General features: G+C 39.7%; 1 protein-coding gene across 1 annotated transcript in view; it reads right to left on the bottom strand.

Annotated features, from left to right (window-relative positions):
- Positions 1–16,027, bottom strand: part of LOC122562064 (small ubiquitin-related modifier 3) — a 43,443-nt gene that overhangs the window by 7,788 nt on the left and 19,628 nt on the right. Inside the window, exons 2-3 of the mRNA XM_043714538.1 lie at positions 3,487–3,615; positions 2,300–2,371 (exon numbers count right to left, since the gene is read on the bottom strand). Coding sequence (XP_043570473.1) covers positions 2,300–2,371; positions 3,487–3,615 — 201 coding nt within the window. The remainder of the gene's footprint in view (positions 1–2,299; positions 2,372–3,486; positions 3,616–16,027) is intronic.

The following is a 16,027-nucleotide window of genomic DNA, read 5'->3' as shown; positions in this document are numbered from 1 at the left end:
TGGGTGGTGTCCCGAACGTAGGTGGGGAGTTCTTGGACTAAGGGGGACAGGACGGTGTCAAGGTAGGCGGAGATGAGTTCGGTGGGGCAGGAGCAGGCGGAGACAATGGGTCGGCCGGGGCAGTCAGGTTTGTGGATTTTGGGCAGGAGGTAGAAACGGGGGGGTCGGGGTTGTGGGACTATGAGGTTGGAGGCGGTGGATGGGAGATCCCCCGAGGTGATGAGGTTATGGACGGTCTGGGAGATTATAGCAACTACATCATGCTGCCATGTGTTTATCTGTGCCCTTAGTTCATCTTCCTTGTTTGCAATACTCCTTACATTGAAGGATAAACAGCTCAACCCTGTCAATTTTCTTTGCTGGACATTTTTTAATCCTTGCTTCTTTTGTCTTTCCAAGTCACTGACTACATCACTACCTCCCTTTTCCTGATCCGATCGAGTCTGACCCATCTAAGCCTACATTTTGGTTCCCAACACCATGCTATACTAGTTTAAATGTTTTCACTTTGAGTATGTATCCATTTTTCCTCTGAAATGTACGACTCAAAATTCTTTGATCACTCTATCAGGCATGCCAGGTCACAATAACTTGACATGAAAAAAGTTCTTTTTCCATTTATCTTGTTCCCCAATGCCCTAGATTTGTGCCCTTTGGCTCCTGAACCTTTAGTCACTGGCAATGTTTATCTTCTTTATCATTCAAGCAAAACTCAATGATTTGAGAATCTCTATTAAACACCTCACTAATTCTCTCTGTTCTAAGCTAAACATCTATAGTTTCCTCAGACATTTCCATATGACCAAAATCTCCAGTATCACTCGTAAATCTCTTTTTCACCTTTACAAGCCCTTAATATCTGGCCTATAAAGTGATGTGCAAAACACATCAATTCAGCCTTAACTAGTGTTTTAAAAAGAATTAGCATAGCATTTTTTTTGTGGATGCTATTAACAAATACATCACGTAAAACTTCCCTGAATTAAATATCACCTGCCATGTGTCTGCCTGTCCTCCAAAGTCTTTATTATCCTCCAGACTATTTGTTATATCTCTCAATTTTATATCACCTGCAATCTTTTAAATCATGTCCCCTCATATCAAGCCTGGGTTATTAGTGTATCAAAAAGAGCAGTCCTCCCAATATCTGGAAATCAACACTACTTACTTCCCTCCGGTCTAAAAAAACGAGCCATTTAACACTGTGTTCCGCTTGGTCCCTTAGCCAATTTTCTATTAACACCATCAATGCCCCTTTATTTCCATGGGCTTTTATTTTACTAATTAGTCTACTGTGCTGTACTTTACCAAATTTCTTTTGAAAGTCCATATGCACATCAACTACGTACACTCAAACTCTCTTTATTACAGGGACCCCAAGGAGCAAGGTATATACAAGCTATACTGTCTTTCAGTTATTAGTTCATACTGTTACAAATTCATTTTTTCAGATTGTTATGCACAAAAATTTTTCTTCACTGTTAGGCTGACGGACCTGTAGTTGCCAGATTTATCATCTTCCCCTTTTGCGAAGAATTTTTCATTCATTTGAAACTCGATTTCCCATAGTAACCTACAATGAAATCCATCTACACTAAGAGCAACCTTATTTTTTTCTCTCTCCCTTTCTCAATCATGAGTAATTTTAATTGCTCTTGCTAACTTTCTGATATGCTAACCAGCAGAGAACCTGGACTGAACTTGCGACTATTCATATCTATACTGTTCAGTACCATCCATGCACCTTATATTTTTGCAGTTATAAAATTATATGAAATTAATGACTCTATAGAACTAGATATACCTTTGTCCAACAGCCTGAGAGTTTAAAAGTCCACCTACTTACCATTGGTATTTTACAGTTACCACTTTTATTCTAGCTAGAAAGTCACGTTATACTATAAAACTGCAATAAAATACCACAATCGTGATTACATTCATATGCCTCCACAAAGCACTCTTAAAAACAAAAGTAAGAGTTAGTTACTGTGCTCCTAAACTTCTGAGAGTGGTACCAATGGACTTCTGTTCCAGGAATTAGTAATGGATAAAACTAACAGAAGTATCCTACTTGGGCTACACTTCACTAACTACAGTGGTGAGTGAATGGCGTGAAGAAGCAGACTATCCAGCCACCCATGTTGGCAGATGTGCAGGCTATTACAGCTCCATAGCTGTGACTAAGTACATTACGAAATAAAAGGAACAAGGATGACTGATATCTGGAAGTATAACTGCAACATGCCCCAGGATTCTACATTTTTCCACTCTAGTATCTTGCGCTAGGGCCAGGTCATACCTGTGCTGGTGTGTCTGTTTCATTAATTGGCTGTCCATCAAATCGGAACCTGATTTGTCGAATTGCCAAACCCTAGAAAAAGAGTAATAATTAAAGAAACGAAAGTGCCAAAAATGTACAGAAATCAGTAGTTAAAGCTGTTGTACATTGTGATTAATAGCAGACAAAAGGACCAAAGCTTCTCAATAACTACATAATTGGTTTTCCTGGAGTTGTTCTGTAATACAGCATGACAGGACATTGAATCCTACCTACTGCATTCCACACAACAGAGTGGCCAATTTCAATAATGTCTGTAGATAATTCCCCACAAGGTTGTCTTATAAAAAGAACAATGGCAAGCTCTGCTGATTCATTTCTCTGCAGGAACTCAGACAAAGATCTGCGAATAGGTTCATCATTCAAGTATTGCAGTCAGTCCAAGTTTATGACAGGTAACAGATGTAAATGGCAAGCATACTGAGAAACAAATTATTTTTCAAAAATGAGCTGACAGGCTTGCTTAACATTTAAAAAAAACCCTCACCTAAGGGGATGTGGTCTGTCTAGGACACAGTTATCATCCAATGTGGTTTCTCACGCACAAGTTATTTGCTCAACACTGATGTCTGTCATTCAAGTTCCATCAGAATCAAGTTCCATCCTGTGCATATTCAAAGACCCACACACGTATACACTACACTTGCACACGATTCACTAGCAGTAATCTGGGACAAAGTCCCTTGCTAATTTCTTCCTAGCTAAATCAAAATCATATAGACTAACTAGAAAACATTTTTGTTTCAAAAATCTATCAACTGAAAATCTCACAGCTCACACTCCTTCTCACAATGTATTATCTCAGCTAAAATTGTTCAATTTAATGAAGGTGATGTCAAAACCTGGGTCTTCCTCCTACCATGTAGTTTAATATAACTTGCGGGTATTACTTATCCACTAACAAAGACCTGAATTTATTTATCCAATTAGCATAAGAACTCTCAGTCAATAACTGTTTGATCACATACTATCTTGGTTCCACATTTAACAAGATCTTACTGCTGATAACCTCAGTGCAACAATTTTAAAACCTACTCAGGCCACAGGCTCCCTTTCATGGGCAAGCTTTACAGTTTTTGGACATGGCATTCAGCATTAATCCAGTCTCTCAAATGATACCAGCCTCGTAGATTCTAAAGTTCTCATACCTGACGTTCACAGTATGCTTTCATCAGTTTGCTTAGAGGTGTATGCTTTTTGATTTTGAACTGCACAACGGAACCATCTTGGCCTGCCACCTTCAGGTTAATATGGTCATTTTCTGATTTCAATACGTCCTGTGGAGTAAAAAAAGGACGAGCATGAACAAGAGTGGAATAGCACAGATGGAATCACACAAAACAGATACTTGCAACCACAATTGCAAACAGTTACTAATCATGGATGCAATTACATTGTTGAACTGCAGTATCCCCACTTGATCTGGTAAAGTATTTTTATAACTAAATCAAGTGAAGTCACAATTGTCCTATCTGTTGGATTAGAACACAAGACAGTATTAGTGCAAGGAGCTAATTATTTTGGCCTGTGACGAATAGAAACTTAACTCAAAAGGATGTGAATCTTGGGGATTTTCTCACTAAAACACTCATTGTTGAGCACACTTAAGATGGATTTTTGGTATCAAGAAAACAAGGGAATTGTGAAGGAGGTAGGGAAAAGGGATTCAGATTGAAAGATCAGCAACAATCTTACTGAATAGCAGAGCAGACTCAAAGCTCACATGGTCAATTCCTGTTCTGAGGGCTCTTGTTCTTTATTATGGTTCTAGAGATACTAAACAAGTCTTTTGCATTGATGTTTACTGTGAAGGAGGATATTGGAAGGTACAGAAAGTGGGAAATAAATAGTGACATCTGAACAATGTCCATATTATAGAGCTGGTGGTGCTGGACATCTTAAAATGCATAAAGGTGGGTAAATGCCAGGGACCTGATCAGGTGTACCCTAGAACTCTGAGAAGTGAGGAAAGAGATTGCTGGGCCCCTTGCTGAGATATTTGTATCATCGATAGTCACAGGTGAGGTACCAGAAGATTGAAGGTTGGCTTATGTTGTGTCACAATTTAAGAAAGGTGATAAGGAAAAGCCAAGGAACTATAGACTGCTAAGAGCCTGACATCGGTGGTAGGCAAGTTATAGAATCATAGAAACACAGGGAATCCTGAGGGACAGGATTCACATGTATTTTGAAAGGCAAGGTCTGACTTGGGATAGTCAACATGGTTTGGTATATGGGAAATCATATTTCACTAACTTGACTGAGTTTTGTTTTGAAGTAATGAAGAATATTGATGAGGGCAGATGTGATCGTTATGGACTTCAATAAGGGTTTCGACAAGGTTCCTTATGGTAGACTGGTTAGCAAGGTTAGATCACATGGAATATAGGAAGAAATAGCTATTTGGAGACAGAACTGGCTCAAACGTAAAAGGTAGAGGTGATGGTGGATGATTTTTAGACTGTAACCAGTGATATGCCACAAGAATTGGTGCTGGGTCTACTGCTTTCTGACATATGTAAATGATTTGGATGTGTGAACATGGGAGGTATGGTTGGTAAGTTTGCAGATGACACCAAAATTGGAGGTGTATTGGGCAGCAGAGAAGATTACCTCATAGTACAATGGGATCTTGATCAGATGGGCCAAGCAGCAGCAGATGTAGTTTAATTTAGATAAATGTGAGGTGCTGCATCTTGGAAAGGCAAATCAGGGCAGGACTTATACACTTAATGGTAAGGTCCTAGGGAATGTTGCTGAACAAAGAGACCTTGGAATGCAGGGTCATGGTTCCTTGAAAGTAGAGTTGCAGGTTAACAGGTTAGTGAAGAAGGCATTGGTATGCTTTCCTTTATTGGTCAGAATATGGAGTACAGAAATTGGCAGATCATGTTGCAGATGTACAGAACGTTGGTTAGCCCAATTTTAGAAAATTGTGTGCAATTCTAGTCTCCTTCCGATACGAAGGATGTTGTGAAGCTTGAAAGGGTTCAGACAAAATTTACAAGAATGTTGCTAGGGTGGGAGGGTTTGAGCTATCGGGAGAGGGCTGAATAGTCAGGGACTATTTTCCCTGGAGCATTGGAGGCTGAAGTATGACCTTAGAGGTTTATAAAATGAAGGTGTATGGATAGGGTAAATAGACAAGGTCTTTTCACCAAGGTGGGGGAGTCCAAAACTAGACAGCATAGGTTTAAGGTGAGAGGGGAAAAGATTTAAAAGGGACCTAAGGGGCAACTTTTTCAGGCAGAGGGTAGTGCATACAGTATATGGAATGAGCTACCAAAGGATGAGGAGGCGGCTGGTACAATTACGACATCTAAAAGACCTCTGGATGGGTTATGAATCTGAAGGGTTGAGGGGGATATGGGCCAAATTGGAGTGGATTTATTTATGGTATCTGGTTAGCACGGACAAGTTGGAGTGAAGGGTCGGTTTCTGTGCTGTACATCTTGATAACTCTAGTTGGGAAAAACAGCAGAGTCTACATAGACAGAAATCTCACTATGAAGCGTTCTGAACTTTTCACCCAAGTGAAATGTGAAAAGTATCCAACTTTATAGCAAATGCAGATTATACCGGACTTTTTTTTTCACAAGAATGCAAAGACAGCATTTTGAGCTATGTAACAAAGAGATACAGTACTGGTCAGCACAGGTCTGTCACCGTACAAAAATGAATCTGTCACGACAGTTTTAGTGAGCATTATTATCAGTGACAGGATCAACTAGAGAAACTAATGAAATGGATCTGACAAACATATCGCTTTTGTGGCTCATTCCCAGAAGCAGGTTTGTACATGTACTAAATGACTGACAATAAAAGCTACCCATTTTATGCCCTCATGATATGTGGGCATTACTGACATGGTCAACATTTACTGCCCACCTTTAATTATCCTCAAAAGGCTAGTGGTTAGCTATCTTTTTGACCTGCAGCAATTCATACAGCATAGGCATTCTCACAATGGTCTTACAGGATGACAATTCCAGGATTTTAATTCAGTAGTTTAGATTTGACAGCACACAGGGTGAATATGATGTCAATCAAGCAAGCTGTTGTGTTTTAGATAGTGTTGTAGCTGTATTCAGCGAAGCAAGTGAAGAGTATTCATACATAATCCTAATGGATGCCTTGTAGATCATGTCAAGTCATGGGACATCTAGAGACAAGTCACTTGCATGAACCTCTGACCTGCTTGAAGCATTTTTGTGGTAAAGTCAGGGCGAATACTGGTTAAAAGTATCCTCCAGAATGTTGATGGTAAAGTGATAGTAATACCATTCAATGTCAAGTGGAGATAGTTAAATTCTCTCTTGCAAGAAACAGAATATAGTTATAGCATGCTTACAGCACAGAGGGCCATCATTTGTCCTGTTGTTTCCATTTGTCTTTCTGAATGAAAGGCTTTTGTCTTTTTACAATCCTCAATGCTCTTCCTCATGAATAATAATTCAGTTCCATCTTGTATAGGTCTGGCTATTGTTTAGCACTTGTATGGCGCAAAAAATAGTTACCACTAATCAGCTCAAGCTTAAATATTGTTCAGGTCATGCTACATATTGACATGGCTGCTTCAATGTCTGAGAAATCATAAGTGGCACTGAACATTGCACAATCAGCAATGACACCCATAGTTCTGACCTTACAATGCATGGAAGGACCTTGTATAAACAATTGAAGATATTTGTGCCAAAGTTACTACCTGCACTTAATGCCTTGGAAATTGGTTGAATGATCTTCTACAATCTCATCCATCTTTCTTTATCATGGGTATGATGCCAATCAACGGACAGATTTTCCCAGATTCCCATCAAATGAAATTTTGCTCAGTTACTTTGACACCAGAGTCAGTCAAATTGATATCAAGGCAGTCACTTTGAACTCACTTCTATAATTCAGCTATTTGTCCATATTTAGACAGGAGGGTGGTGAACAGTGATCACAAGTTTGAAGAAGTACTGCTTGATAAATCAATGACACCTTCCATCGTCTTTATGACGATTGAGAATAGACTGAAGGGGTAGCAATAGCTAGATTGGATGTCATCATCATCATCGAATCACCCACTATGAACATACTGGGTCTGCGTGGGTTTCCTCCGGGTGCTCCGGTTTCCTCCCACAGTCCAAAGATGTGCAGGTCAGGTGAATTGGCCATGCTAAATTGCCTGTAGTGTTAGGTAAGGGGTATGGGTGGGTTGCACTTCGGAGGGTCGGTGTGGACTTGTTGGGCCGAAGAGCCTGTATCCACACTGTAATGTAATCTAATCTAAAAAAAACTTTGAACAGAGACTGAACTGTATCAGCCACTTAGCTAGAGGAACAGGTCAGAGGCTATGAATTCTGTGGAAAATAATTAAATTCTTATCTGCTCTGTGCATGGCCAATATCTACAAGCACAAACCAGTAATGTGATGGAATACTCTACACTGGCCTGGATGCATGCAACTCCAACAATACTCAAGAAGCTCCATCCCATTTAGAATAAAACAATCCACTTGTCAAGCACTTCACCCATCACTTTCAATTTTTACTCTGTTCACCATCAATGGCAGCAGTGCAAATTATTACAAGATGCTTTGCAGCAAGGGTTGCAGAGGGACAAGACAATGTGCATATGGAACAATGGGAATAACATCATCTACAGTTCTCATTACACACAAACTATTGTGAACTATGTTTGGAACGATGTCACCATACGTTCGCTGTCATTAAGCCAAAATTCTGGATTTCTCTTCCCAACAGCTCAATGGGTGTACCTATGCCACAAGACTAGCAGAGGTTGAAGAATACAGGTCACCACCACCTTCTCAAGAGCAAATAGGCATGGACATTAAATGCTCGCCTTTCTACTGATGCTTCCATCTCAAAAACCAATTTTTAAAATCTGTTATTTTCATAGTGATCACTGCAGAAAGATGTACAGCAAACTTTGTTTGAACTCGGGCCTTATTAATCGGCACGCTCGATAAACCAGCAAAAATTATATATGTGAAATACTTGAAGTTTATTTATTTTTGCTATGTCTGTGATGTCAGATTATTCAGCTGAGGACACGAATGAAAAGGCTCTCTGCTGCTATGTTTTATTTAAGGCAAAGTTACATTCGTATTTAAGTGATTTATGCTGTAAATAAAGTATAACAGTGACGTGTATACACCCTGCATTATGTTTCTATTACTAAGTGTGTGTTTTTACACTGATTATGTGGACCACTTGATCAACTGGACTAGTTGATCAATCATCACACTCTTGGTCCATTAGATGCCGGATAACAAAAAGTTTGCCGTATTTTATTTCATGTCAGCCCTAATACCCTCAAGAGTGATGGTATACCAATATTGGAAATGTCAGTCAAAGTATCATGTATTACCCAAGACAGAGAGCATACAGCTGATAGGATCTTTCTAAACAGTACTTCAAATATCAATACAGCTAAACTAGGAAACCATATTTAACACTACAATATCCAGAACATACAAATTTGAAACAAAAATGATCGGTTACCTCTTTGGACGTACTCATCTTCATAGAGCTTAGTGTCCCAAAATGTAATAAATCATTTGAGGTTGGAGAATTACAGAAATGAAAAGGTGAAAATTATGTTACTGAGCTACTTGTAGAAAACTTCTTAATGAATTCTCAGTCAGTAATCAACAGCTATATGGCAATCCTTCTAGGGCAAGTATGCTCTTCCTTAGGTGGCAATATCAAAACACACATGTCGGCTGTGACTTCACCAATGCCCTGCATAACTATACTACAATTTATTATATACCAACGCCTTTGTAACAAAAACTATCACATTTTGTAACAATTTGATAGTTACAAAATATTTACCACTCAATTTTTACCCAAAATATTTCCATACACAACCTCCTTAAATCCTCTATGTTGGTTACTTTCCCTCCTAACTTTTGTCAGCAGATTTTAATTCACACTCAGCCTCAAAGTCATTATCAGTTCAGATTGACAATTGCTAAGGTCCAAATATTGATTCTTGTGATATCATTAGTTATAGCTTGCCAAACTGAAGATGTTCTATTTATTCTTAGATTCTTCGTCTAACCAATTCTTAATCAACATTTATTTGTTAGCCTCCATTGAGTTCTAATTTAGTCTAATAATCTGTTGTGTGGAACTCATCAAATGCTTTTTGAAAATCGAAATATCCTACACCCACAGGATCCCCCACTGATCTTGCTAGTTAAATGTTCATAAAATACAAATACATAAACCATACTGACTTTGGTTAGTTATATTATAATTTTCTAAGTGTCTTGGCACCACATTCCTAAATGTGGATTCAAGCATTTTGCCTAATGATTAGATTAGATTACTTACAGTGTGGAAACAGGCCCTTTGGCCCAACAAGCCCACAGTGACCCTCCAAAGAGCAACCCACCCAGACCCAATCCCCTATATTTACCCCTTCACCTAACACTACGGGCAATTTTTAGCATGGCCAATTCACCTAACCTGCACATTTTTGGACTGTGGGAGGAAACCGCAGCACCCGGGGAAAACCCACTCAGACACAGGGAGAATGTGCAAACTCCACACAGACAGTTGCCTGAGGCGGGAATTGAACCCAGGTCTCTGGCACTGTGAGGCAGCAGTGCTAACCACTGTGCCATGTTTGGCTAACAGACATATAACTCTCCATTTTCTCTCTTTTTTTACTTCTTAAATTGTGAAATCATGTTAGCTATCTCACAACTCTTGGAAACTGTTTACAAATCAGTTTTTTTGTAAGAGCAAAACCAATGCATCCACAGTCTCTGCAGCAACCTATTAAAACTCCAGACACAGGTCACTAGTTCCATGGAATATGTCACAACTTTGTCCCATTAATTTCTTCATCAAATCATAACGGCACAGGTGGCAGCCATTCAGTTCGTCAAGTCCATATTTCAGTACTATTTGTTTACATATGTGGGAATTCTTCAAATTCCCCTCTCTCATTAGATCATCGGTTCCCCACTATCTTTGGAATTTTAAACTGCTTTCTGCCCTGAAGATCAGTACCAAAAGGAATAGGAATTTCCACCATTCAATATAATAGTTACTGTCTCTGCCAGTTTCATATTCCCCACTGTAACTTTACCAGTCTCTAATTTTGATGAGCCCATATTTAATCTTACAAATCACTTCCTATGTAAAGGTGAATCATGTTGAACAAACCTAATTGCACTGTTCAATGAAGTAATAGATGGTAATGTGATTATGGTCACATTATGATTGAGATGTTGGACTTTCGTAACGTATTGAATAAATGACTACCTATTAGACATGTTAATGAAATCAAAACTTGTGGGATTTAAACAAGCAATGTCATCAAATATTTGAAATCAACTAAACAACAGAAAGGAGTTAACAGTATTTATTTTCAGACTGGAAGGCAATTTCTAGTTGGGTCCCTGAGAGGGGAGCTTGGAGACTACTGCTGTTTTTGATACATGTTACTAGCCTAGATTTCAAAAGTAAATGCATAAAGACGGCAAATGATATAATTTATAAATTAACAAGCAATGAGGAGGATGGGAGCAGATAAACAAGTGAAACTGAAATATATACAAGAGATGATTTTGAATGAAGTGCAAAGGGGTGCATTTTGGTCAGAAGACAGAAGCAACATAAATCAAATGGTATAATTTTAAGGGAGTGCAGGAAGGGAGAGGAGAGATGAGAGTTCACAAACTTGCCTTAGAAGATGATATGACAAATTGACAAGGCATAAAAGACCCTGGGCTCTATAAACAGAAGCATGATGTATAAAAATAAATAAGTTATGCTCTACCTTTAGGTCTCAGGTGGAGCATGATGTGCAATTCTAGGCACCACACAAAAGAATACTGTTAGGCTTTGGAGAGGACATAGAAATTTATTGAAATGTGATTTCAGTTACATGGCAAGAAGTTAAAATTGTTAACCTTTGCTATTCTAAGGAGAAAGAGAACTTTGTAAGCACTATTCAGTATTATACAGGATTGTGATAACAGCAAGGAAGGACAAATTGTTTCTATTCGTATAGCTGTCAATGTAAGAATATAAGAAATAGGAGGAGTAGGCCACCTGACCCTGAGAGCCCGCTCCACCATTCAATAAGATCATGGCAGATCTTTGAGGCCTCAGTTCCACTTAACCACCCTCTCACTATAAACCTTAATTCCTTTACTATTCAAAAAAATTATCTATCTTTGCTTTAAAAACATTAAATGAGGAAGCCTCAACTACTTCACTAGGCAGGGATTTCCACAGATTCACCACACTTTGGGTGAAGAAATTCCTCAATTCAGTCCTAAATCTGCTCCCCCTAATTTGGAGGCTATGCCCTCTTGTTCCTAGTTTCACCCACCAGAAGGAACAACCTCCCTGCTTCTATCTTATCTATTCCCTTCATCATTTTATATGTTTCTATAAGATTCTCCCCTCACTCTTCTAAATTCAAATGAATATAATCCCAGTCTACTCAGTCTCTCCTCATAAGCCAACCCTCACAATCCTTGAATCAACCCAGTGAATCTCCTTTGCACCACCTGCAGGGGCAGCATATCTTTTCTCAAGTAAAGGAACCAAAACGGCACAATCTTCCAGGTGTGGCCTCACCAGCACCCAATACAGCTGCAAATGACCTCCCTGCTTTTAAACTCAATCCTCTAGCAATGAAGGACAAAATTCAATTTGCATTCTTGATTATCTATTGCACCTGCAAACCAACCTTCTACGATTCATGCCCAAGGATACTCAGGTCCCTCTGTATAGCAGCATGCCACAATTTTTTACCGTTCAAATAACAGTCCTTTTTACTGTGATTCCAACCAAAATGAATGACTTCACATTTATCAACATTACATTCCATCGGCCAAACCATAAGACAATGAAGCAGAAATTAGGCCACACAGCCCATTGAGTCTGCTCTGCCATTCAAATTATAGCTCCTAAGTTTCTCAACCTCATTCTCCCACTTGCTCCCTGTAACCCTTGATCCCCTTGACAATCAAGAACTTATCTATCTCTGTCTTAAACATACTCAATAAGCTGGCATCCACAGCCTTCTGTGGCAATGAATTCCACAGATTCTCTGGCTGAAGAAGTTTCTCCTTATCTCCGTTCTAAAAGGTCTTCCCTTTACTCTTAAGGCTGTGCCCTCGGGTCCAAGTCTCTCCCATCGATGGAAACATTTTCCCAATATCCACTGTGTCAAGGCCATTCAGTATTTCATAAGTTTCAATTAGATTCCCCCCTCATCCTTCTAAACTCCAGTGAGTATAATCCCAGAGTCCTCAAACATTCCTCATAAGCTTTAAGCTTTTCATTCCTGGGAGCATTCTCGTGAACCTCCTCTGAACCCACTGCAGGGGCAATACATCCTTCCTGAGAAATGGGGCCCAAAACTGCACAATACTCCAAATGTGGTCTGATCAGACCTTTGCCCACTCAAACTATTAATATTCCTCTGCACACTATGCACTATCACTCATCTTCGTGTCATCTGCAAACTTTGACACATTACACATGGTCCCCAACTCCAAATCATTTATGTAAATTGTAAACAATTGCAGTCCCAACACTAATCCCTGCGGCATACCACTAGTCACTGATCGCCAATTACAAAAGCACTCACTTATCCCCACTCTTTGCTTCCTGTTAGTTAACCAATCCTCTATCCATGCTAATGCATTGCCCGTAAAGCCATGAATAATGAGAGGGAAAAGATTTAAAATAACTGAAGGGGGCATGGGTCAAGCAATGAGTTTCTTTTATACAGAGCTGGGTTCTAGTGGTGAAAGCAGATTCAAGAAGGAATTTGAGCAAAGTTAAGCTTTCTGTGGAGAAATAGCAAGAGAGTAAAACTTATTGGACAGCTCTCTCAAACAGCCAGTACAGCAACAATGGGCCAAATGGTTTGTTTCCTTCTGTAGTACCATGCCTCTAGGCCAAACAGTAGCATTTCTTGTTATGTAAATAAATAAATCAGCTAAGATCCATTCAGCAAGGTCCTATAAATAGCAAAGAGATGCACTGGGACAGTAATAGAGGTTTACAGCACAGTAAAAGGTACTCTGGCCCAATGAGTCTGTGCTGGTCAAAAACCATCCCACTATGCTAATCCCATTTTCTAGCTCTTGATCGATAGCCTTGTTTGCCTTGGCATCACTACTGTACATCTAAATACTTAAATGTTACGAGGGTTTCTGCCCTTCCACCCTTACAGGCAATGAGTCCTAGATTCCTACCACCCTATTAGTGGGAGGGGTGAGCAGAGAGAAACACCAACCGTCATCTTTGGAGTTCACCATAGGTAGCAGGGACAAAAGTAGACCATTCAACCCAGTGAGTTTGGTCGATCATTTAATTAAACCATGGTTGGTCATCTACCTCAAAGCCTTTGCTGTCGTATCCTCATATCACTTAATGTTATTGAATATCTAGTTATCTATCGATAGCTGTTTTGAACACAGAACCACAGAAAGAGTCCATTTATTGCGCAGTGTCAGCACCAGCTGAACAAACTAGATGCCCATACTAATCTCATTTTTGGTCTATCAGTCTGCACAGACTTGGTCTGTAGCGTTGCGCATTACAATACTCTAGGTGCAGATATGCACATTGGGGTAGACATTTCAAAAGATTCACCACCTTCAGTGTTAAATAGTCTATCCTTTATTCTGAGATTTTGGACCTGGATCTAGACTCATATTCAGGGGTAACATCTTATCTACATCCACCCTGTCATGCTTTGTAAGTACTGTAGAAGTTTCAATGAGATCATCTCGCATTCACAAAACCCTCAAAGCCCCAGTTTCCTCAGTTTCTAAGACAATCTCACCATCTGGGGATTAGTCTGACAAACCTCTATTGCACACCCTCTACAGTAAATATATCCTTCCTTAGATAAGCAGACCAAAACTGGACACAATACTCCAAGCACAGTCTCAAAAGGCTCTAAACAATTGCAGCAAGACATGTTTGCTTCTGTACTCAAATTCCTTGTGTAATGAAGGCCTGCATATCATCAGCATTGATCTTTCATTCTTCCTTTTCTCTTGTGCAGCAGAGCCACCTATGGTGCCATGGACTTCACTATGACTGCACTCCTTCCTCACCAGTATCCAAAAGAGAAAGAAGTTAGCAGAGATTATTTCAGCAACTCCTGATTTCCCACCTTGATTCTTTTAGACAGACTGACAGTCACGCTTTCCCTTTCTGACTCCATATTCTTAAACAATCATGAAATCACTTACAGAGGTCATAGTCACAAAACACAGAAATAAATCCTTCGGTCCAACCAGTCCATGCCGAACATAAGCCCAAACTAATCACACCTACCTGCTCCTGGCGCATATCCCTCCAAACCTTTCCTACTCATTTACTTAACTAAATATCTTTTAAAAGTTGGAACTGCAGCCACATGCAGCACTTCCTCTGGAAATTTATTCCACACATGAACCACTGTCAAAAAAAAATGCTTCTCATGTCGTTTTAAATTTTCTCTCCTCTCACCTTAAAAATATGCTCCCTAGTCTTGAAACCCGCCACCCGAGGGAAAAGACACCTGTCATTCAGTTTATCTATACCCCTCATTATTTTATAAACCTCTCTAAGGTCACCTCTCAACCTCCTATGCTCCAGTGGAAAAAGGTCTCGTCCTACCCATCTTCTCCTTATAACTCAAATCCTCCATTCCCAGCATCATCCTGTAAATCTCTTCTGAACCCCTTCAGGCTAAATAATATCCTTCCTATAACTGGGCAACCAGAACTGGACAAAATATTCTAGATAAAGCCTCAACATAATGTCCCACTCCTATATTCAAAGGTCTGAGCAATGGAGGCAAGCATCCTTAATGCCTTCTGAACCACTTTATCTACATGCGATGTCAACTTCAAAGAATTACGTACTTGAACCCCTGGGTCTCTGTTCTGCAACATTGCCCAAGACCCTACTTTTAATTATATAAGTCTTATCTTTGTTTTGTTTTACCGAAAATGTAATGCTTCACATTTATCCAAATCAAAGTCCACTTGCCACTCTTCAGTCCACTGATCCAATTGATCAAGATCTCTGTCATTTTAGACAACCTCCTTCTTTGAAAACCTACTAATTTTGGTGTCATCTGCAAACTTACTAATCATGCCTTCTATATTCTCATCTAAATCATTTATATAAATGCCAAACAAAAGTTGACCTAGCATTGATCCCTGTGGAACACACGTCTGGTCACAGGTCTCCAGTCAGAAAAACAACCTGCCACCATCACACTGTCTCCTGTTAGCCAATTTTGTATCCAGTTGCCACACTCACCCTGAATCCCATGTCATAGAATCATAGAGATGTACACAACATGGAAACAGACCCTTCGGTCCAACCCGTCCATGCCAACCAGATATCCCATCCCAATCTAGTCACACCTGCCAGCACCCGGCCCATATCCCTCCAAACCCTTCCTATTCATTTACCCAACCAAATGTCTCTTAAATGTTGCAATTGTTCCAGCCACCACCACTCCCTCTGGCAGCTCATTCCATACACGTACCACCCTGTGTGTGAAAAAATTGTCCTGTAGGCCTCTTTTATATCTTTCCCCTCTCACCCTAAACCTATGCCCTCTAGTTCTGGACTCCCCGACCCCAGGGAAAAGACTTTGCCTATTTACCCTATCCATGCCCTCATAATTTTGTAA

The sequence above is a fragment of the Chiloscyllium plagiosum genome, chromosome 24 (genome assembly GCF_004010195.1).
Source record: "Chiloscyllium plagiosum isolate BGI_BamShark_2017 chromosome 24, ASM401019v2, whole genome shotgun sequence".
NCBI lineage: Eukaryota > Metazoa > Chordata > Chondrichthyes > Orectolobiformes > Hemiscylliidae > Chiloscyllium > Chiloscyllium plagiosum.
This window is presented reverse-complemented; position numbering and strand designations above follow the sequence as displayed.